We start from the raw sequence: 22051 nt of genomic DNA, 5'->3' as shown, positions 1-22051 counted from the left end.
TTGTTATGGCAAACCATGTCACAGACAAAAACACCTGCGACAAGGGAAGAAACAATCCGAGCCATTGGATACCGGGACCGGATATCAAAAATCCTGGGACTATCCCGGCTTAGAGACCTGAACATGACTTGGTTTCTATCATTTCGACCAATGTGGCATCGATGTGTTTTACCTGTATTAAGGTGCCTGCTATGCGGAGAAGAATGCGTGTTAGACACCTGTCTGACGCTACAATCGGATGCGCCAATGGATGCAGAAACATTGTTGAGTCCAATAAAGGCTCATGCTTTGTGCTGCCCTCAACGGCTACCAATCCTGATGACGGCATTCGTGGAAGCTTCACCATCACGATTAAGGGCTAGTGAAGTTCAAGATGAAAGCAGCATCGATCAGGTACGACCTTCTGTCAGCAATCCAAATCGAAACGCCAGTGGAGACAATCATGCGAACGAATGCATGGTTACCCCTTTTTCCGAGTTAGTGGAACTCTCCCAGGAAGCTGTTGACAGCTTTTTCGACAGTCTAAATGATATGATGTTCTCTCCAGAGCAGAAATAGAGACTTTTGAGCAAGCTCGCACACAGCGTTCCCTGAATTTGGCCTTCAACTTTAATAACAGAATACCATGAACAATTTTCCCTCCAGTTCACGGACAGCAATTTTTTCAGCAGCCCCAAAAATATTTTTACGATTTTTTCGGGACAATTATCTTCTGCTTAAAGTAAGAACTATTCTTAGAGAACTAAAATTTCTATTTTTAGATACTTTATAGACACTAGCTGCCCGCTGGTATGTTCATTATTGTTTTATTCTGTGATGGAATGGTCTCGAACCTTTTTTCTGTATTAAGAGCCATTTCATGTGTAAATTCTCATATACCAATTAGCAATAACGTATACATATGCGTGATTACTTTAGCATTATTCTACTGCTTGAGTGCATATATTACATGTGGCTGTTTGTTCCGTATATTTGATAAATTCAAAATGCATTATGTATTTTGGGGTGGTAAGGTATACACTATACTCTACAGTATGTTTTATTTACTATGCCTAGATTAGTAAATATGTCCATAGTTAGCGTGGAGTGGGTGTGATGTATTCCTATAGGTTCTGTATCGATCCCCCTATTCCTGACCCTATTCTGGTTAACAAGTTAACTAGCAGCCAGCCCATGATGCTGAAAATCCCCATGATGCAGGAACCGTTATCTGAAAAAAGCCACACTACGGCACAGGAACGTGTTATCTGATTAGGTCATAACGCTTGCCATCTAATTAGACAAGAGATATTCCTCCAGCCCCTGATAAGGCATACGGAGTTCTCAAAACAAATCAAACCTATGACAACCTGGGAAAAACCCTGCGGCCATTGTTTTGATTTCATCGAGAACTTCAGCAAAAGAATGTGCTAACGACCAAGTCGTATGACATCCTTATTGACGTATCTATGTCCATCCTTACGTCAATCTCGGCACCTTAAAGGTATAAATATTACCGATATTGCCCTATGCAAACACACGCGGTGGTGACGAGATCGGAGCAGCCAGACTTGCCGAAGCCCAGAGCAGAGCAGACCCCGCTGGCGCAGCCCCGCCTTCCTGACGCGCTGAGAACGACACGCTGCCTTTTCTCCTGCCGAGAAATCCAGCTCCGGCGCTTCCGGGTAGCCCTCGCAGGCAGCCTGGAATATCGAGACCAGAGACGAGAGATACCATCCCTCATCCATCCTAGATTCCAGGTACAGAACTGAATAACCCCTCGCAGAGAATTCTTTAGTCAGTCACTTGGCAAAACAAACTTAACTTAAACTGCTACTTTCTATTCCCGCCCACGTATTAGGCTTAGGTCAGGTACACGGGGTAGGCGTAGTTAGAAACACCAGTTGAGTACGATTAGTCAAATGTATATATGTATGTATCTATTTTATTCATTTTAAACCTTCATATGGCTTAGAAACCATATCAATGTTTTTACAGTATTATTTTATACTTCTGCTTTTAATGTATGCACTTTACTTAACCATAAGTATTGCAATAATATCGATCCATTTCTCTTGTATGAGAAAAGAGACTGATCAATAAATCTTTTTATTGAACACGCCCGTCTCTTCCTTTTCTCTACAATCTGGTGAGACTAAGAATGCACGTACTGACTGAGTAAAATAAGTCGTCTTTTGTTTTCACACGACTCTAGAGATACACTCTTGATTAGGGGAGAGCAAAGTTGTCATGTTCTATGGTTGTCAGAAACTAAATCCCTTCTTGTCTATCCAGGGAGGTTCAACTCCTCCTTGCCTATTCGAGAAAGTTTCTAGTGAACTCTGAGCTAGCTGGCAAACCCAAAACTTTAAGTCTAATATCGACAGTAGTAGACCTAGTTAACGTCTGGTCTAGGCCTATACTATTGAAGGTATTATTCCAATGCGCAGAGCCTATTGGGATAATAGGAACTACACTACAATCATACCTATATATAAACAAGGAAAATCCCCCCAGGACTGCATGTCCTATCGTCCAATCTCTCTCCTCAACGTAAGCTATTAGCGACGATCTTGGCCCTCCGCTTGCGCCAAGTAATCTCAGGCCTGGTACATCAGGACCACACAGGATTCTTACCAGACAGGGCGACTAGACAGAATCTACGAAGTACAGGGACGGGAAGATCCACACATGTTTCTAACCCTCGATGCTGAAAAAGCGTTGAACGCTGTACACTGGCCCTTCCTGGAGGCGGTTCTGATCAAATTTGGCATTGGCCCCAAATTCAGCAAATGGGTGGGACTTCTAAATGTAGACCCCAAAGCCTGGGTTAAGGTAAACAGGATGTTATCTCACGACTTTCCTATCAGAAGGGGGACCCGACAGGGCTGCCCTCTATCCCCACTATTATTCGGCCTTACCATTCAAATAGTGGCCCGTGAGGTCAGACAGACAGGGTAGATACAGGGATTCCAAATATCGCAGACTGACACAAAGGAAGAAAAAATGTTGCTCTATGCAGATGATATTCTGCTGTACGTCGCTCAGCCGGCTATTACGGTCCCCGCACTGTTCAGGCTCCTCGGCAGATATGGCTCCTTCTTGGGGTACACGATAAATTGGCATAAATCGATCCTGTACAGCCCAAGACTGGAGGAGACGTAGCCCCCTCTCCCTGGGGCCCTCCAGGTAACACAGACGGGATTCACGTACTTGGGGATCTATCTGACTACAGATAGAAACCTCTCCTGTCAAAGAAACATCCAGCGAGTGGTTACGAACTTTGCGGACGATGCTCACTGATGGAAAGCCCTCCCCCTCACGATATTTGGACGGGCTGCAATGTTCAAAATGATCTCACTGTCCAGTTTCCTGTATGCCCTACAAAATAAATACTTCCCTCTCCCGAGACAGACGTTTAGAGTGATATATGCGGAAGTGCGCTCCCTGTTGTGGTTGGGAAAGCAACCGAGGATAGCCATGGGCTCGCTACAGAGAAACCAATATAATGGAGGGATCTCTTTGCCAGACATTGAGGCATATTATTGGGCTGAGCATCTGTCGGCGGCACACGACTGGCTCCATGTTTCAGCAGGTCACCCCACCTACAGGTTAGAAAGGGACACCATGGCACGCCGTACCTGTTTGTACTACTCATATGGGGGCACAGGAAGGAGGCGATTACTCCCGGACACGCAGATAACCATAGATGTCTGGGATAGGGCGAAAAAGATAATGGGGTGGACTCATAAACCGACAAAGCAGACGCCGATATGGAACTGTTCCTGGTTGAAGGAGCTCCACAAACTCAGGGGCTTTAGAGGGTGGGACGACATTGGTAGCTCTACGTTGGGGGATCTGGTGGCAAAGGGGGATCTTAAATCCTTTAGGACCCTGGCAACGGAGTATGGGTTGCACCCCACTCAGTTTTTTAAATACGCGCAGTTGCGACATGCATGGAAGGCCGAGAGCTCGCTCTCTTCTCCCCTACCAGAATGTGCCCCGCTGGAGGGTCGCCTATTGCAAGAACAGATATCCAATAAGATAGTATCTTTTACGTACAAGACCCTGAATAATAACATGCCAGATAGACTGGGGAAACTGAGGGAAACCAGGGAACAGAACCTGAGTATGATGGACACAATAGATTGGGAGGCTGCCCTGATGCATCATAGAGAAGTTGAGATTAAATCCCGCCTCCGCCTCATCCAATTCAAGATACTACACAGGGTAGACAATGACAGGGTTAGGCTACAACGTATGGGCTGAGCCAGACGCGTGGATGTCTACTTGTGACATGCCTATTTTTGTATTGGTTAAAATGCAAATAAAAATATATTTTTTTTTAAATTACGCCTTGAAGGAGACGATTTTGTTGGCAAAGAATAAATAATTGTCTCAATTGGAAAGAGGTGATGTTAAAAAGGGTTGGAACCTACAGATTTACTCCTCACACGACCACGGGTAAAACTCCTTTTCTTCTTTTTCGTGGGAGGCAGCCTTCTTAGAACCTCTATGGATGAATACATTTCTTTCCTGCAAGAGAGTTGACTCGCAATTGCAGAATTAGAAAATAAGTGAAGATAAGAAATGTTTGAAAAGCAAGGTACAATATGATTCAAGGCATGCTGTCAAAAACACTAAGGTTGCTGTGGGTGATTTTGTTGTAATAAAAAAAACCTGGTTGGAGTGCTACTGGTTTCAAGTTTACAAAACCCGTGAACGTTATTAAATTGGTTCGCAATGCTGTCAAAACTTTTGATCACAGAGTGTGGAATCTTAGCAGAGTTGTTGTGTGCAAGGGAAGGAGGATGGGTTGTGACAATGATTCTGAAGATGTTGGTGGTGAGGCTGGTAGCAAACCAGACGTTTTGAGGAGAAGGTCTGAGAGATCAACTCGTCCTCCTTCATACTTACAAGACTATGTGTAGTAGAAATTTTCATGTTTGCTTTGTGCTTAATCTGTACCTTGATGTTATGCTCCATAGTAACTTATTCTGTTTGTTTTTTTATTAGTAAGGGAGATGTGAGGTAATGTGCCTCCACCTCTCCTTCTATTGACATCATCGGTTTTGGTTCCAGAATCTTTATCAGCCTGTGCTGGTAAAGGAATGTATATTTTCAAACAGTCCCAGAGGCGCACTCTCTTGGGTGGCTGGGCTGTTCTTCCTGGCATTTACTTAATAAATTCTTTATTCTCAACTACGCCTGCTGCCCACGTTATTGAAGAGCGTACATTTTAACACCACCACATTGAACTGTTTGTTAAATTACATCCAATAAACATACCAGAACTGAAATATTAAAACAACATTCAACAAATGTTTTACACTATTGCACTGTACCTATACTGCAATATGTGTGAAAAGAAAATGATACTGGCAAAAACAAGTAACTGATGACAATGTGTGCTTAAAAACATCACTATAACAACACCAAATAATAGGAAGCTTGCCTTTACTAGTCCGAAAAATAGATTACCATAGTAGGAAGAAAGGGGCTGAGTAATGCCTACCAAACAAATTATGGGGATCTTAACAGAAAGTATAGTTTAACATCTGTAAATCACAAAAATTACCATTGACAATGTACACAAAGAAGCTGCACCTTAAAATGGTCTCAAAGCTGAATACTAGAATTTACAAATTACTTCAATAAAACACCAATTGTATTCTCCGGTCTAGACTCGCACATTAAAGTATTCAACCCAATGCACCTTATTTTCACCTCTTTATAGCCTAGAACCATGAATAGTTCTATTGTCAGTTAACTGTAACCAGCATCAACTAAAATATCTGGTGCAGCCTAGCAAACATTTCTTTCAAGCAACGGAAGCTGTGTGGCTGCATTCTTTCCCTTACTGACACATGCCACCATTTTCGGATATTATGTTAGGATTAAGGTTTTGTTTTATCTTTCCTTCTCCAGAGCAGCATTGAAAAAAGCATTATGATGAACTACAATACCCAGGAGGTTTGATAAGAACAAACTACAAGCCATATGTTTGGAAGAACCAGTAACATCCAAGTGGAATTAATGACACCTTAATAGCATCTTTTGTTGCTGTTCGACAGCCTGAGAGGAGTGTGTCCCCTTTTTTTTTCTTACCCTGTTAATGTCTTGAATACACGTTTAGTTGTACTGTATCATTACGGACTGGAGATTGTAATTTTTACTGTACTGTTCTCTGTTACAGGATTTAGCTGGGGAATTATTGCGTGTTGATGGCTGTATGGATCTCTAGGTCAAACATGGAGCTGCTGAATGTTGACAGTCCCTTTCTACAGGGGGCAAGTCTTGGATTGTTTCTCTTTTGAGTACAGTCTTCAACAGCACTTAGTCACCTTTGTAGGTCATTGATAGCCACCATTTTATACAGTGGCACACTCGGCAAGAGATAAGGCCACTCTTTGCACTTTCTCTTCTGCCTCCTGTCCGGACAGAGTGATAACGTCAGTAAGACCCTAGATGAAAGGTGAATACCAGGGCTGCAACAAGTTGCTACGCTGGGACAGACCACGGGAGTGCATATTCCCTGGCATGTCTAATGTGGAGAGTGCCTTCACCCGGGCTAAGCCCCCATTTCATTGTGACTCATTAAGTTCCATTGTTGGGCGGAGTTATACCTCAAATCTTGGAGGTGTTGAATTTCATACCATTCAACTCTACTTCTATCTTACAATAGTGTCCATTTTTAAAACGGTCAATAGAGATAATCCCCAGTGTTACCACCCAATCTCCCATATAGATGTTACTGCTAAAGTCTTGGGACGCGTAGTCCTAAACCGCCTGATGACTTGGGCTGAGGAAGAACATATTATCACTGACGTCCAGTATGGGTTCAGGGCTAACAGATCAACCACAGATCAATCCTTAAACCTCTATCTATTGGTGGCTAAATACACCATTGCTGGTACTGAAGCGGTCTATTTAGCCTTCATGGACCTTACCGCAGCATTTGACTGCGTTAATAGGGAGAAGCTGGGGGATCAAATGAGTAGTCTAGGGGCAGATCAGGACCTCAAAGATTTTAAAAGCTCTACATTGGAATACGACGGCCAATGTAAGATATAACTTGGAGGACGGATGCACAGATCCTTTTACTTGCACGAGTGGTGTGAGACAAGGATGCATCCTGGCACCATTTCTCTTTTCGTCGTATATAAACAGACTAGAGCAAGCCCTATTAAGCCTTAATGTGGATTCGCCGAGAGTAGGCAGAAGAGCAATCCCAGTCTTACTCTACGCGGACGACGCGGTATTGTTGGCACGTACACCGCGGGGACTTCAAACATGAATAGATGGCTTTGTGGGCTTTATGAATAAGGAGTAGTTTCTGTCCTGTAACTCCAGTTCTGTAGTAGGGGTATCTCTGTTATAGTCATAATCTAGTGAATAGTCCCGCCCATGTGCGTGGACCCCGGAGCAATCAAAAATAATCTCTTACAGTGTCAAAAAATGCAGAAAATGCATAGACACTTAAGAGAGAATTTAAAGACAGATAATGCAGCCAAAAAGGCTACACTGTCCAGTACTTCAACTAGAAATTCCACCATAAAATCCACAAAACAGCAAAGCCTGTACAGATTTCCCTTGCTTAACAGCAAAATCCCTCAGGAATGATAGAGAGAAGAACCTGGACAGACAAGCCCCATAGGCTGCCATTATGTGGCTTAATTAGGATACTGTGCCTTTAAGGAACCTTCCAGAACCTTCTCTCAGTATCCCAGAATGCATAGCAGGTCCAACTTAGCCTCAGTTCTTTTTGAAGGCGCAGAAAACGCCAGACCTGTAGCATTATGATCATGAACAACACTCCACCGGGGAGGCGGGAGGGCGCTTATGACTATAACAGAGATACCCCTACTACAGAACTGGAGTTACAGGACAGAAACTACTCCTTCTGTAGTAGGGGATCTCTGTGTATAGTCATAATCTAGTGAATAGAATGGCAAGCCCATCCCCACACCAAGCAGCGGTGGAGAATAAAATAACGCCACTACTGTGCGAACAGATTCCGCAGCGAAGCCTGCCCAACCTGAGCGTCTGCCCTGGCATCAGTGTCCAGGCAGTAATGCTTAGCAAAGGTATGGACCGACTTCCAAGTGGCCGCCTTGCAGATCTCTGCAATGGGAACATTACGGAGCATAGCTGTCGTAGCAGCCTTGCCCCTGGTGGAATGAGCCTTAGGTTTGCCCCCTAAGGTCTTATTAGCTTTGCAGTAACACAACTGAATGCAGGACACAATCCACCTAGAGATGGACTGTTTAGAGGTAGCAAGACCCGTCCTGACTGAGCCATAATTGACGAACAATTGGTCTGACCTACGAATATCTTTAGTCTTATCAAGATAAAACTTCAGCACCCTCCGCACATCCAGGGAATGTAAAGACCTTTCCGCCGGAGATGAAGGGTTCTGAAAGAACGTAGGCAAAGTGATAGTCTGATTGATATGAAAATCAGAAACAACCTTGGGAAGAAACTTAGGGTGAGTACGCATAACAACTTTAGCATTATGAAATACAGTATAAGGTTCTTGGCAACACAATGCCTGAATCTCACTCACCCTGCGGGCCGATGTAATGGCCACGAGGAACGCCGCCTTCCAGGACAGGTGCTGCAACGAAGCCTTATGAATGGGTTCAAAAGGCTCCTTCATCAATCTGGACAGCACCACATTCAGGTCCCATGAAGGCGAAGGAAGCCTGACAGGAGGGAACACTTTCTTCAAGCCTTCCAAAAAATCTTTGATCACAGGGATCTGGAAAAAGGAAGTCTGAAGGGCCTTTCCTGTAGGCAGTCAAAGCAGCCAGATGAACCTTAATGGAATGGACATTAAGGCCCGACTGCGCCAGATGTAGCAGATATGGAAGGATGACATCTTCCTTGCATGTCGTAGGGTCATAGTTCTTAGACTTGCACCAGATGCAAAACCTCTTCCACTTGTAAGCATAAGAAGTCCTAGTGGAAGGTCGCTTAGCCTCCTTCAGTATGTCCATACAATCCTCTGGGAGATTCAGATGGCCATATTGCACTATTTCAGGAGCCATGCCGCCAAACTCAAAGACGAGAGGTTGGGGTGAACCATCCGCCCCCCGAACTTCGTGAGAAGGTCCGGCCTGCACGGCAGCTTCATGTGAGGAAGGAGAGATCGGTGAAGCAGGTCCGTGAACCACCACTGTCTGGGCCATTCCGGGGCAATCAGAATCATTCTCGCCCTGGATTGAGACAGCTTGATGAGAACCGCCGGAATCAGGGGAATTGGTGGAAAAGCGTACAGAAAGCTGTTCGACCAGTTGATCCATAACGCGTTCCCCAGCGTCCCCGGCTGGTAGTACCTGGAGGCGAAGCCTCGGCATTTGCTGTTTTCGGCGGTGGCGAACAGATCCACGTCTGGAGTTCCCCACCTTGCGAAGACTTCTCCTAGTACTTCGTCGTTTATGACCCATTCGTGGTTTTCCTGCACGATTCTGCTCAGTTCGTCTGCCTGAACATTCTGCACACCTGGCAGATGGGTGGCCGTTATCGACAGTCCTCGAGCCAGAAGCCAGTGCCAGATCGCCTGCGCCTCCTGCGACAGAGTGCGCGATCTCGAGCCCCCCTGCTTGTTGAGGTAATACATCGTTGTCGTGTTGTCCGTCTGAACAAGCAGAGAGTTGGTCTGAAAGGACGGATGAAAGGCCTTCAGTGCCAAGTGAACAGCTCTCAGTTCCAGGAAATTGATGTGGTACGTGGACTCCGTCGGGGACCACGTCCCTTGAATTTGCAGGTCTCCGGAGTGCGCCCCCCAACCTTGGAGAGACGCATCCGTCACGATGGTCTGTGTGGGAATGTCCTTGTGGAAGGGAACGCCTCTGAGGAGATTCTCCTTCGAGCACCACCACTTTAGAGACTGAAGAGCATGTAGAGACAGTCGTATCCTGTCGTCCCAAGAACCTCTCCTCTGGTCCCACTGATCCTCCAAGCACTCCTGCAGAGGTCTCATCTGTAGCCGTGCGTGAGGAGTGAGAAAGATGCAAGAGGCCATCGATCCCAGTAGAGAAGACACCGTCCTCACAGTCGTAGACGGAGTTTTCATGAGAGCCTGAGCCTTCCGAACGAGTGATAAACGTCGCTCTTCCGAAGGAGACACGCTTGCTGACAGCGTATTGATGGAGGCCCCCAAGTACTGGATGCACTGTACCGGGATCGGGACCGACTTGGACATGTTGATGTGCAACCCCAGCTTGTTCAAGAGAACGCACGTCTTCTGGAAGTGTGCTTGAGCTTCCGAGAAGGAGGAGGCTTTGATCAACCAATCGTCCAGGTACGGGTAGACAAACACCTTGTTCTTCCTCAGGTGTGCTGCTACCACTGCCATACATTTTGAGAATGTCCTGGGTGCAGACTTCAGTCCGAAGGGTAGCACCGTGTATTGATAGTGATTGGTGCCGACTTGAAAGCGCAGAAATTTCCTGTGTTTGCATGCAATGGGCACGTGGAAGTATGCGTCCTGTAGATCTATGGCACACATCCAGTCTCCTCGTTGCAGCTGAGGGTAGATCTGATGCAACGACAGCATGCGAAACTTTTCTCTGCGAATCCACTTGTTTGCCTGCCGCAAATCCAGAATGGGCCTGAACTCGTTTCTGTCCTTCTTGCGGACAAGAAAGAACCGAGAGTACAGACCTCTTCCTCTTTGAGACAGAGGTACGTCTTCGATCGCCCTTTTCCTTAGCAGAACGTCCGCCTCCGCCTGAAGCTCGCGCAGTTGATACTGCGAGCTGACGGGAGGAATCGATGGAGGAGGGCTGGTGAAACGTAGACTGTATCCATTGCAAACAATATTCAGCACCCACTTGTCCTGAGTAATTTTTCTCCACTCTGCCAGAAAAAATTGAACGCTTCCCCCCACCGGAGCGGGTAACGGACGAGGGGGAAGTAACAGCTCAGGGACGGGACCCGGCCGGGCCCTTGGTCGCGGTAGAGGACTGTTGACGACCTCTACCACCTTGGCGCTTCTGGAAGGGCCGCCTGTACTGCTGCTGCTGCTGCTGTTGATGTTGTCCAGCAGACTGACCCCTTCCACGACCCTGCGACCCAAACCGACGTTGATACTGTCGGAAGGGTTTCTTTTCCTTGGGCTTCTCCAAGCCCACTGCCGTCAGGGTCTCCGCCTCGGCCTTCATCCTGGCCATCTCGTCATCTGCGTGTTTCCCGAAGAGGGTATCTCCGGAAAACGGGAGATTCGCCACGCGTTGCTGTGCTTCCGGTTTCAATGACGTCAACCTGAGCCAAGCATGGCGTCTCTGGTGAATCCCGTGGCAATATCCGTGCGCGGACAGCAATGATATGTCCGCTGCGGCGCCGATGGCCTGGTTAGAGACCAGCATTCCCTCCTGGACGATCTCCATAAAGTCCTCCTTGCGGTCTCGAGGGACAAGGTCTGCGAACTGCTCCATCGAGTCCCACAGGGACCGGTCGTAACGTCCCAGCAAAGCCGAGTCACTGGCGGCCTTCATTGACGAGGCGGATGTCCCACACGCCTTACGACCAGCAGAATCGATCCAGCGGCTCTCCTTGTCCGGAGGCACCGTGGACGCAGGGGAGGTGGCATGAAGCTTTCGTGCAGCAGTCACGATGACCGAATCCGGTACCGGGTCCTTCCTCAAGAAGGCTGGGTCTGAGTCCGGAGCCCTGTACTTTTTTAGGATCCTGGAAGGTGCAGACTTCACCGTTGCCGGCGTCAGGAATAGCTGTTCGGCGGGCTCAAGGAGCCCCGGCACCAGAGGTAACAGGGGGCGAGACAAGTGCCTTTTGTGTAATGTCTCAAATATCACCGAGGTAGAAGTCGTAGGCGCTTCCACCTTGATGCCCAACTTCGCCGCTCCACGCAGGAGAACCTCCTGAAATGTGCTTATATCGTCTATCGGAGACACCCTAGTCTCCGGCGAATCGGACAGCGTGGGCGAGTAGGAACGGGTCCCAGAGGGAGAACGTGACCTGGACCGACGTCTCTTGTGGTGACGCCTGGATCGTGAGGAAGATCCATGCCCACTCCTCGATCTGTCCCGTCTCCCCGAGCGAGACCTCGACCGTTTGGGCCTCGGACGCTCCTTCGGCCTCCCAGGGTCAGGAGTCCCAGGCTTCTTAGGTGTCTTCTTCGGAGGCGTCGGAAACTTAGGTATCAACACCGCCCTCGGCGGAACCGGGGGTGGAGGAGTAACCGCACACGGGGTCTGCGGACCCGGCTTCGGAGGTGGGGTCGGGGCCTTCGGAGGCGGACCCTTCGGCACAGCCGGCCGCGAAGGAGGTGTAGCGGGCTTCATCGGAGTATCCACCCCGGAATGCGCCGGTCCCGGCGAGCCACCATCTCCTGCGGAGTGTGGGGAGCCCCCCACAGTCCTGGGCCTGTCCTTAGGACCTCCAGACGCTGAAGATCGGTGCCCAGACGACGACCGATGGCCCCTCGACGTCGAACGGTCCTTCGGCGTCGACCGATTCACACTTCTCGACGTCGAACCGTGTCTCCGTCTCGACGTCGACCCCGACCAGATCGACGAACCACGAAACCTCGACGACGGGCGATGGTGCCTCGACGGCGACCTCGACCTCTTCGCCGGCCTCGACGTCGACTTCTTGGATCGCTTCGACGTCGACCCTTTGGACCTTCTCGACGTCGACCTCTCTGACCTTCTCGACGTCGATCTCCTTGACCGTCTCGACGTCGGTCTTTTAGAATGCTTCGACGTCGACCTCTTCGGCGCCGGAGACGCCTTCCGTCTCGACGGCGACCTCGACGACGAGGATCCCCTCGACGACGATGTCCTCGACGGCGAACGGCGGTGTCGCCTCGACGGCGAGCGCCGACGCCGGGCCCTCCGATGTCGACCACTCGACGCCGACAAGGAGATCGACACCGGCTTCGACGGCGGCCGAAACACGTTCCTCGACGTCGACGGGCGACGTTTTCTCGACCCAGAGCCCTGGGGAGACCTGGAACTGGCCGTTGACCGCCCCCTCGACGTCGTGGTCAGCGCAACTGACCCAGACGGAGATCTTGGGCGAGGGCTGGTCTTCCTGCCCCTGGGGAGCCCCCCAGAGGCCTCAGCATGGGTAGAAGGAGCCCCTCCTGACCCACCTCGTGCCTTCAACCTTCTCTCTTCAAGTCCCTGAAGCCTGATCTTCTTCCTCTCCTTCAGGGTCCTTCCAGAGAAGCTTCTGCAGATCACACAATCCTCAGGAATGTGGGAAGAGGGAAGGCAGAGAATACAGACCTCATGGGAGTCTGACTTGGCCTTCTTCCTTGAGCACTCAGGGCATTTGTCGAATAATGCAGGCATTATGGACAAAAAAGAGTGCAGAAACACAGAAAGAAAGTCACCAAAGTACTTTAAAAGTACCAAAAATCGAAATTAGTGTAAAACACTAACAAAAACCCTTGAAAAGGGAGAGCTCAATGCTCCAGGGTCCTGCTTGCAGGAGCCGGAAAAAAGAACTGAGGCTAAGTTGGACCTGCTATGCATTCTGGGATACTGAGAGAAGGTTCTGGAAGGTTCCTTAAAGGCACAGTATCCTAATTAAGCCACATAATGGCAGCCTATGGGGCTTGTCTGTCCAGGTTCTTCTCTCTATCATTCCTGAGGGATTTTGCTGTTAAGCAAGGGAAATCTGTACAGGCTTTGCTGTTTTGTGGATTTTATGGTGGAATTTCTAGTTGAAGTACTGGACAGTGTAGCCTTTTTGGCTGCATTATCTGTCTTTAAATTCTCTCTTAAGTGTCTATGCATTTTCTGCATTTTTTGACACTGTAAGAGAATATTTTTGATTGCTCCGGGGTCCACGCACATGGGCGGGACTATTCACTAGATTATGACTATACACAGAGATCCCCTACTACAGAACTTAGACTTATCCGCCAACTTAACCAAGTTATATGTCATGGAAGCAGGGTTAAAATCAAGAAAAAGTTTCGATTACAGAATAGGAGAACACAACTTGGAGAATGTGCAATCCTTCTCCTACCTAGGCATTTTAATGGATGGGCATTTGAATTTTAAAGCTTTACTTGAGGAGCGCTGTAACAGGATATTGTCTAGTACAGGGGCAATAATGAATTTCGGCCGCGGATTGGGAAGTTGGTCCCCGGAGCAAATAATGAATTTATAAAACTCTATCTGCTACTCCAAGGTGGCACATGGAGCGGAACTCTGGGGATTTGCCAATTTAGACAAAGTACAGGTAGAGGAGAACAAATATATGAGAAGGCTCCTCAGTGTCCCAAAGGGTGTCCCCGCTTATATTGTTCATGAAGAACTGGGGGGGGACTTTATAGAGGATAGGATCCAAGTCAGACCCTTGTTAGCATGGCTAAAGATTTGGGACAATTCGGAGGCTGAATTAACCAGGCAAATAATTATTGACTGCCTTGGCAGGGATAAGGGAATGGACATCCCATGGTTAAAGTCTATCAAGGCTGTTTGCGAAAAAATTGGCTGTAAGGACCTCTTCCCAAACCCGACTGGAGGAGTAGTCTGGGATAAGGCTAGTGTGAAGAAGAGGTTCACCATTTATAAAACAGCCTCCAGAGAGGAGAAGGAAAGTGGCAAACAGTCAATCAGAGCCTATAACTCAGTGAGGACTAGCGAAGGAATGGAACCATACCTTGCCCTTACATACAATGCTCAGGATAGATTTTTAATCACACGTTTTAGGCTCAACATTTTACATTATTTATTAGCTGAACCGGCAGGTTTTATCAATTATGCAAAGCCAAAGGGTACCTGCGGCTGCGATCACCGATCTCCGCAGGATACCCTTCATTTTGTACTACTTTGCCCTTTTTATTCGCCCTTACAAATGGCGCAAGATCCCCTTACCCTGCTTTCCATTAGAAGTTTTTTAAGGCTAGCATTGAAGCTGAGAGACAAGAGGTTCTGTGTAAAGAAGTGGGGGACAGATAGGGGACCAATGAATTGTAATGAATATTGCTATGCCCTTTTTTTTTTTAAAGAAACAAGTACTTGTACAGATAATAAGAATGTGTGTATTATTAGTATTTTTTATCTGAACTTTTATGGTGTTTTGTATAATGCCGAATAAAGGAATTTATCTATCTATCTATATCTTTAGTATTTCTGCCATTTCTTCTAAACCAATAAATGGCAATACATGTTTTCGATTATTGTTCTTACAAGTATGTATATTAAAATGAAATGTATTTATTTATTTATACAGGATTTATAATGTGCATGGCTGCCTCAGCGACGAGGCGTCCCAGCGCAACCAGAAACCAAATGAAAGACAGAGAAACTCACAAGCGTCAAATATCAGATAGTGGGGGAACAGCCATGTTTTAGGGACTTCCGAAACATAAAAAGATTAGGGATGACTCGGATGCTTGCTGGGAGGGAAATCCAAAGTTTGGCCGCCAAGAGGCCAAACGAACGACCCCCTGCCCTCGCTTTCCTTACTCGAGGGACACAGACCAGACCATAATTGGCAGAACGCATAGCGCGCCTGGGCAAATAGGGCTTCAGTAAACCCGATAGCTCCATAGGGGCTTGATGCCTCTGAATTTTGTGCGCTGTGCAGAGCACCTTAAACTGAATGCGGGCTTCAATTGGCAGCCAGTGCAACTTCAAGAGCACCCGGGCCACTGATTGAGATCTTGGAAGTACCACTAGCATACGTGATGCCGCATTCTGGACCCTCTGCAGGGGGAAATAACATTTAATTAAATTAATCTATAATTAGTCATAGCTTCTAAAGCTTTTTTATCATGTCATAAAATGCATTCTATCGAAAGACTTACACCGTCAGCACCCTGGTTCTCAGACTCTCTAAAGCTTCTTAAATCCAGCTGTAAGAGGGCGGAGAACTAAATATGACGCAGAAACCAAAGCTATTTATCAGAAGGGAAGGCTATTAGGACATATCACAAAGCCATTTATAGGGGCTGGAAAGCACCTATAAATGGCTATCAATAGCTGAAGCCGATAAACTCCCCCAAAGAGCTGTTTAAAGTTGCTAATGCCCTTCTTTCTCCGGGCGGTGGGAAAACATTGACTTACTCCATCTATGAAACTGTGCGGAAATCTGATTTTTTCCATAATAAAATCCAAGTAGTTTACAACGCTTGTCCCAATCCCTTCTTAACTACATCAGGTCCTATTGCTCCCCCATTGGCACCCCTCCTGTCCTGTTTCTCTACCATTTCCCTTGAAACATCAGCAACTGATCTTGCCAACTGTAGATCTGGATTCCCTCTAGATCCATGCCACCGTACCATTCTTAAACCGGTTACACCGTAATTAATCGCTGGGTGAATTACCTGCTCAATGAGTCTCTGGCTCAGGTATAGGTCCTCTCAGGATGGAAGCAGGCTATGCTTTATTTATTTATTTATTTAGCAATTTGTATAGCGCCTGGTGACCCGAGGGCATCCCCGCGCTGTTAATATTGAGTCCTGCTGAGGGGGTGAGAGGTGGAGGGTTTATTTAGGGAACAGAAGGGTTTTAAGTTTTTTCCTGAATGTCAGGTGGTTGAGTTCCAGTCTGAGGGAACGTGGGAGAGAGTTCCAACCGGTGGACGCATTGACAGAGAAGCGTCGGCCTCCAGTACGTGTTCTTTTGAATTTAGGGATGTTGGCCAGGTGCTCGTTCTCCGACCGTAGGGCCCTTGGTGCAGTGTAGGGGGTGACCAGACCCCTAAGGATCGCAGGTCCCGATCCGTTGATTAGTTTATGGGCCGTGCACATGGCCTTAAACTCCACCCTTTGGCGGACTGGCAGCCAGTGCAGCGCCTTGATGGCGGGTTTGGCGGATACTCTAGGAGGTACGCTCATAATTAGGCGGGCTGCAGCATTCTGGGTTCTTTGCAGTCTCGCTAAGGTGGCTTCCGGCGCACCTAGGTAGACCAAGTTGCTGTAGTCCAGCCGTGACAGTATGAGGCCCTGTACTATTAGTTTCCTAGACACGGGCGGTAGGAGGGGGAGAATTTTGCGAACAGTTCGAATGTTACTTCATTTACTTAAAAAGCCATCGGTTGCCCCTAAAATCCGTAGCAATTTCCAGCCTATTTCACTGCTACCTGCCACGCCAAACCGGTTGAAAAAAATTTCAACAGACAGCTCACTTTCCTTCCTGGAGGAAAACCTTTAACTACATGAATGGTAATCTGGTTTCTGACGCAGGTACAGTACTTAGACCACTCGCCTAGAGATCTCAGAGCATATTAAATTGAATCTGGACTAAAATTCCCCAGTTATGCTAATGCTGCTAGATCTTTCAGCTGCTTTAGATACAGCCTCCACATCGTTCAGCTGGAGGGCTTTGGCATTACTGGGTGTGCCTTATCTTGGTTCATTCAAATCCTTCATCAGTAATCGCACACAATCGATCTTCCTCCCTCCTTTTACTTCTGCAGCTAAGCTGCTATAATGGGTCTTCCTCCCTCCTATTAGTTCTGCAGTTAAGCTGCTATAATGCAGCATTCTTCAGGGCTCTGCACTAAGCCCTACCCTTTTTAATATAAATATATATGTCACACCTGGCAGATATTATGGAGTCCTTCGGGATTAGGGTGGTATCAAACGTAGATGATACACAGCTGTTCTGGTCTTTCCAAGAAATAATTCCTTTAACTTCCCCCAAATTATGCCTGAACTCTTTTCTACAGTGGATGAGTGCTAACTTTCTGAAGTTAAATTCAGAGAAGACCCAAGTCATTTTCTTTGGCTCTAAAATCATACCAGATTGCAGCCTCTTGTGGCTATCTAAGATGGGGAATGCGTCCTGTCCTGTCCTGCCCCGGTGGCCAGAAACCGTTGGGTGCCGTTTCAACAATTCTGAAAATTATACATTTACGTTTTTGTAATTTTAACATCTAATGTGCAACTATATTTACAACAGCAATTGCTCAAATGAAGATCAATGTAGCTTACTGCAACTGCGAAAGCCCCACTCCCTCTGAAGAAACTGGGATACAACACAAAAGTAATAGATGAAAGTAGTCCGACTTCAGGAGAAACTACTTAAACTGTGGATCACTAAAGCAAAGATCAAACAACATTTTAGTGTTCTAATGCCTTGTTCTTTAGTTGATGTGCTATGATGCACGACCAGCTGCCTTTAGAATGTGAACAGCATCATCCATGTACTAACAGGAACAGAGCAAAGAATGAAGTTGCAGTTGCTCCTGTGGTAGTCCCTGGCAATAAACTGCTTTATTCCTGAAAATCGCTTTGCTTGTTCTCACAGATATTCAGTATGAGTCTGATCTACTACAAGGGTTCATTTTAATTATTTGTGCATAACCAGTAAATGAATTCTGTTCTTGCCAAGATTGGTATTTTCATTATTCAACTTATGTTATTAAGCTGTTTTACTTGCAGGCCACTACTTGAGTTCGTAGTTTATATGTAATGTCTCTTTTGAAGCGTATGTGGTAATGTAAAGCTAAACAACCAATAAATGAATGAACTGCTTCTAAATTGATTTACTGGAGATGAACGATTGGAAGGCCAAATATATAGTAAAAAGCAAGGAATTTCTTCCCCATTAGAACTCTCGGAACAATGGTGATTTTCTTTCTCAGACAAGAAAAGGTCAGCAGATTCAGGAATTGCTGTGTGCCTATAAAAAAGCATCCCGACTTAGGTGGACACAATCTCTTGGTGCAATGGGCTGAGGGCGCCGATGTGATCTATGGTGGAGATATGTCAGAGATTCATTTAATGCACAGAAACCATTTGAGGCCAGGTAACTACAAATCAAACTAAAGCAAACGTGAAACCACAGAACTGTTGAAAATGCCTGAACACGAAACCCGATCTAAAGGGCTTGTATCTCTGCGAATCCATATAAATAATAATTTAAAAAAATATATATTGGGGAAGATATGCATGAATGGAAGGCAGAGTAAGTTACTGATGGAAAAAACAGAAAACCACACCAGCCTATAACCCTGTCTTGTCGTGGGCGGTCGTGCTGGGGATGGTTTGAGTACTCAAAGCAGTAACCTAAACGTTCACATTTTCAATGGAGGCCAGTAGTCCTGCAATGGGAGACATCAAAACGGTTAAAGACGTATTACAACCTGCTTTGGTTAACAATGCCTATGACGTTAGCATGCTTTATTTAGAACACAATGTTTCCCATAATATTTAAGAATCACAAACGCTCTTACATATTGCAGTAATAAAGTGCACATATGTTATGCACTTTTATTAGGCGCACAGATGCTCCAGCGAAGGAGCGTCCTGGCGCCGCTATCACATCTTATCTGCTCAATCTTCTTGTTGCCTGGCACAGGCCTCCTTTTCAGACAGCACAATATCTTTATGAGTTTATATCCTCCACTATACCCCCCTCCTTTATTCCCACCATTGCTCTCGCTAACTTATTTTAATACTTTCTGCAATTACATTCTGGGGTAAAAATTAAAATGCAATTTCCATGCTCCTGTGTGAAATACATTTGGTTCGTTTACTCTACCTTGAAAGTGTACAAGTAGTTTATACCACATGAAACTATACATAGACGTGTTACATCTCATTGTTGACATCCTAAGCGCATGCAAATAATTTGATGTTTTTCAGTTGCACTCCCTGCCCTTCCACTTGCATAAACCCTCCCAACCCATCGTTAAAGGCCTTTAAACTGAAAGAAAAAAATCAATTTGAATGAGAGATAAAACACCACACGTTAGCGAACATGTTTATTGTGTTTGGGATGATATATTGGGGGCTCTTTGAGCTACAAAGGGAAATTAAATCCTTTCAGTACAAACTGACAGATAAAACAGTTTTTGCAACAGCATGTATCACATAATTGAAACAAGATCTGGGTTTAATACAAATGACAATATCCTAATCATCTACATCTACATTGTATAACTTCATACAGATAATGAATTAGGCTAAAATGCACCATAATATTTGGTTGACTTCAGGAACAGTATCCTTTACATCACAAAATACATTTTGATATCCCAAAGAAGCAAGACTTGCAAGTAGGCATTTTAACGTAACTATTCTACATCTACAAAATTCTACTCTCGATAGCATTTACCTTTTATGGGCAGTATCCCAGTCTTCACAGGTTAAAAGCAGAGTAGAATCAGTATAACATGTACACAGAAGTCCGTTTTTATAGGCTATAAAGATCTGTTGCACACTGTAAAGGTGCCTCCTGCCCCTTCACACTGCACGAGGCGTCCAATTTATGTAGCATATCTTTTGGTCCACTGTCTTGCTATCCTGTCATGTTCTGCTCTGTTTGTCAAATACTGAGTCGCTATGCTTCCAACAAGAGGATCAGCTAGAAAAATGAAAACAGAAAATCAGGAAATATTTCATAAACAAATATGTTACAGCGCTTCGAGTAGCAAATATGCAGCATTACAGCAGGGCTGGCAATTAATGTCAATGACAGAACAAAGAATTTAAATACGAAAAGGTACCTTTATGGGGACTCAGATAATTACATTTCTATTTTTTACCAATTAAATGGACCATGGCACCATCGTGTAGTGGGTGGAAAACCTCCATAGACTTCATCGGAAAGAACGTTGTGTAAAGATACCATTCTGCCCACGTGAGTCCCTCCACTTCACTACCCTACCTGCTCACATTTTTATGACGCAAACTAGACACTACAATGTTCTGCAGGGGTACAATCCGCGTCCTTCACCGACCCGCTTTTTACGGATCCAAAAAAGTGCATCTCACTCATGCACACGTTTTATAGGGAGCTTCACCAGTCTGATAACTGAATAGGAGCTAATGTCAAGAGATGCAGAGAATTAGAACAAGCAATAGATAGGTTGAGTTTTAATGTACCAACAAATGTAAACATAGGCATTCACAAATGCTATTTGCAAGCACTGAAAGCACGGATGTTGTTTCCCACATTAAAGTCAGTCCTACAAGCTTTGCTAATGCAGGGAAAGGCAAAAATATTGCATTCCGTGTATAATGCATATAGGAGAAAAGGAATTGAATGTGACGAACAACTTAGTTGAGTTTATTTTTCAGATTTAGAATAATCCCGAGTGCATTCTAATGGAAGCACTACCTGGAAAGCAGAATGAGGTATCGCCAGCTGATGCAATGAGAACACTACTCTGGGAGGGCCAACAAAAGTCCACTCTATGCATATTTTAAAGAATTGCTAAATATGAACAATCCAGAGAGCTGTGCAGTCCAGCCAGGCCTTAAATTGGAAGTTCACCTTACTCTGATATGCAGTTATTTAGAACAATTTAGAAGTCCTACACTAATATTTGGTTATTTCATCACTCACATACTTACTATATTGGTGGTAATTTAGAATATGTGGGAAGCAGTAAAAATGATGTGAAATGCTTAGAAAGTGGTATTCTACCTCTGACAAGGCGTCAAGGTGCTTTTTTCTGCAAATAGCACGCTACTCCGGACCCATAGTGGATTAGTGTTGAATTAGAATAGTCTAACATGCGAGTACATTTTAAGTGGTGGACAGGTTAGTCAGGGTTTTGGATTCGGAAGGATAGAAGAGGAAAAAAGGTTTGTATTTATATAGCACTTGTTACCACTGATAGAGTGCTGAGGCACGCTACTCCGGGAACCCATAAAGGATTAGAGGTGAATTAGTATGGTGAAATATGAAAGTAATTAGAGTGGTGGATATTAGTCAGTTATTTGGAGTCAGAAGGATAGCGGAGGGATAAAAGGGAAAGAACGGTTTGCATTCATATAGCACCTGTTACCCCTGATGGGTGTTGAAGCGCTTTTCTGGCGAGTAGCACCCATAAAGAATTAGTGTTGAAAATTAGTATAGTGAAATATGAAGTAATTTGAGTGGTGGATATATCATTCAGTTATTTGGATAGAGAAGGGTAGGTGGCGGGATAGAAAAGGGAAAAAGGTTTGTATTTATTTAGCGCTTGCTATCCCTGATGGGGTTTTTAAGCGCTTTTGTGGCGAGTAGCACGCTACTCTGGAACCCATAAGGATTAGTGTGGAATTAGTATAGTGAAACATGAAATAAATTCGAGTGGTGGATATGTTAGTCAGTTATTTGGTTTGAGAAGGGTTGGGAAGGGGTAGAAA

The 22051-nt window shown here is 45.7% G+C and overlaps 1 protein-coding gene across 1 annotated transcript in view; it reads right to left on the bottom strand.

Annotated features, from left to right (window-relative positions):
• Positions 1 to 19664: 19664 nt before the first annotated feature.
• UBE2E3 (ubiquitin conjugating enzyme E2 E3) overlaps positions 19665 to 22051 on the bottom strand; it is a 191778-nt gene continuing 189391 nt past the window's right edge. The window contains exon 6 of the mRNA XM_078681476.1: positions 19665 to 20279. Coding sequence (XP_078537602.1) covers positions 20182 to 20279 — 98 coding nt within the window. The 3' untranslated portion in view covers positions 19665 to 20181. The remainder of the gene's footprint in view (positions 20280 to 22051) is intronic.

Source organism: Lissotriton helveticus, chromosome 3_1, assembly GCF_964261635.1.
Source record: "Lissotriton helveticus chromosome 3_1, aLisHel1.1, whole genome shotgun sequence".
NCBI classification, from domain to species: domain Eukaryota; kingdom Metazoa; phylum Chordata; class Amphibia; order Caudata; family Salamandridae; genus Lissotriton; species Lissotriton helveticus.
This window is presented reverse-complemented; position numbering and strand designations above follow the sequence as displayed.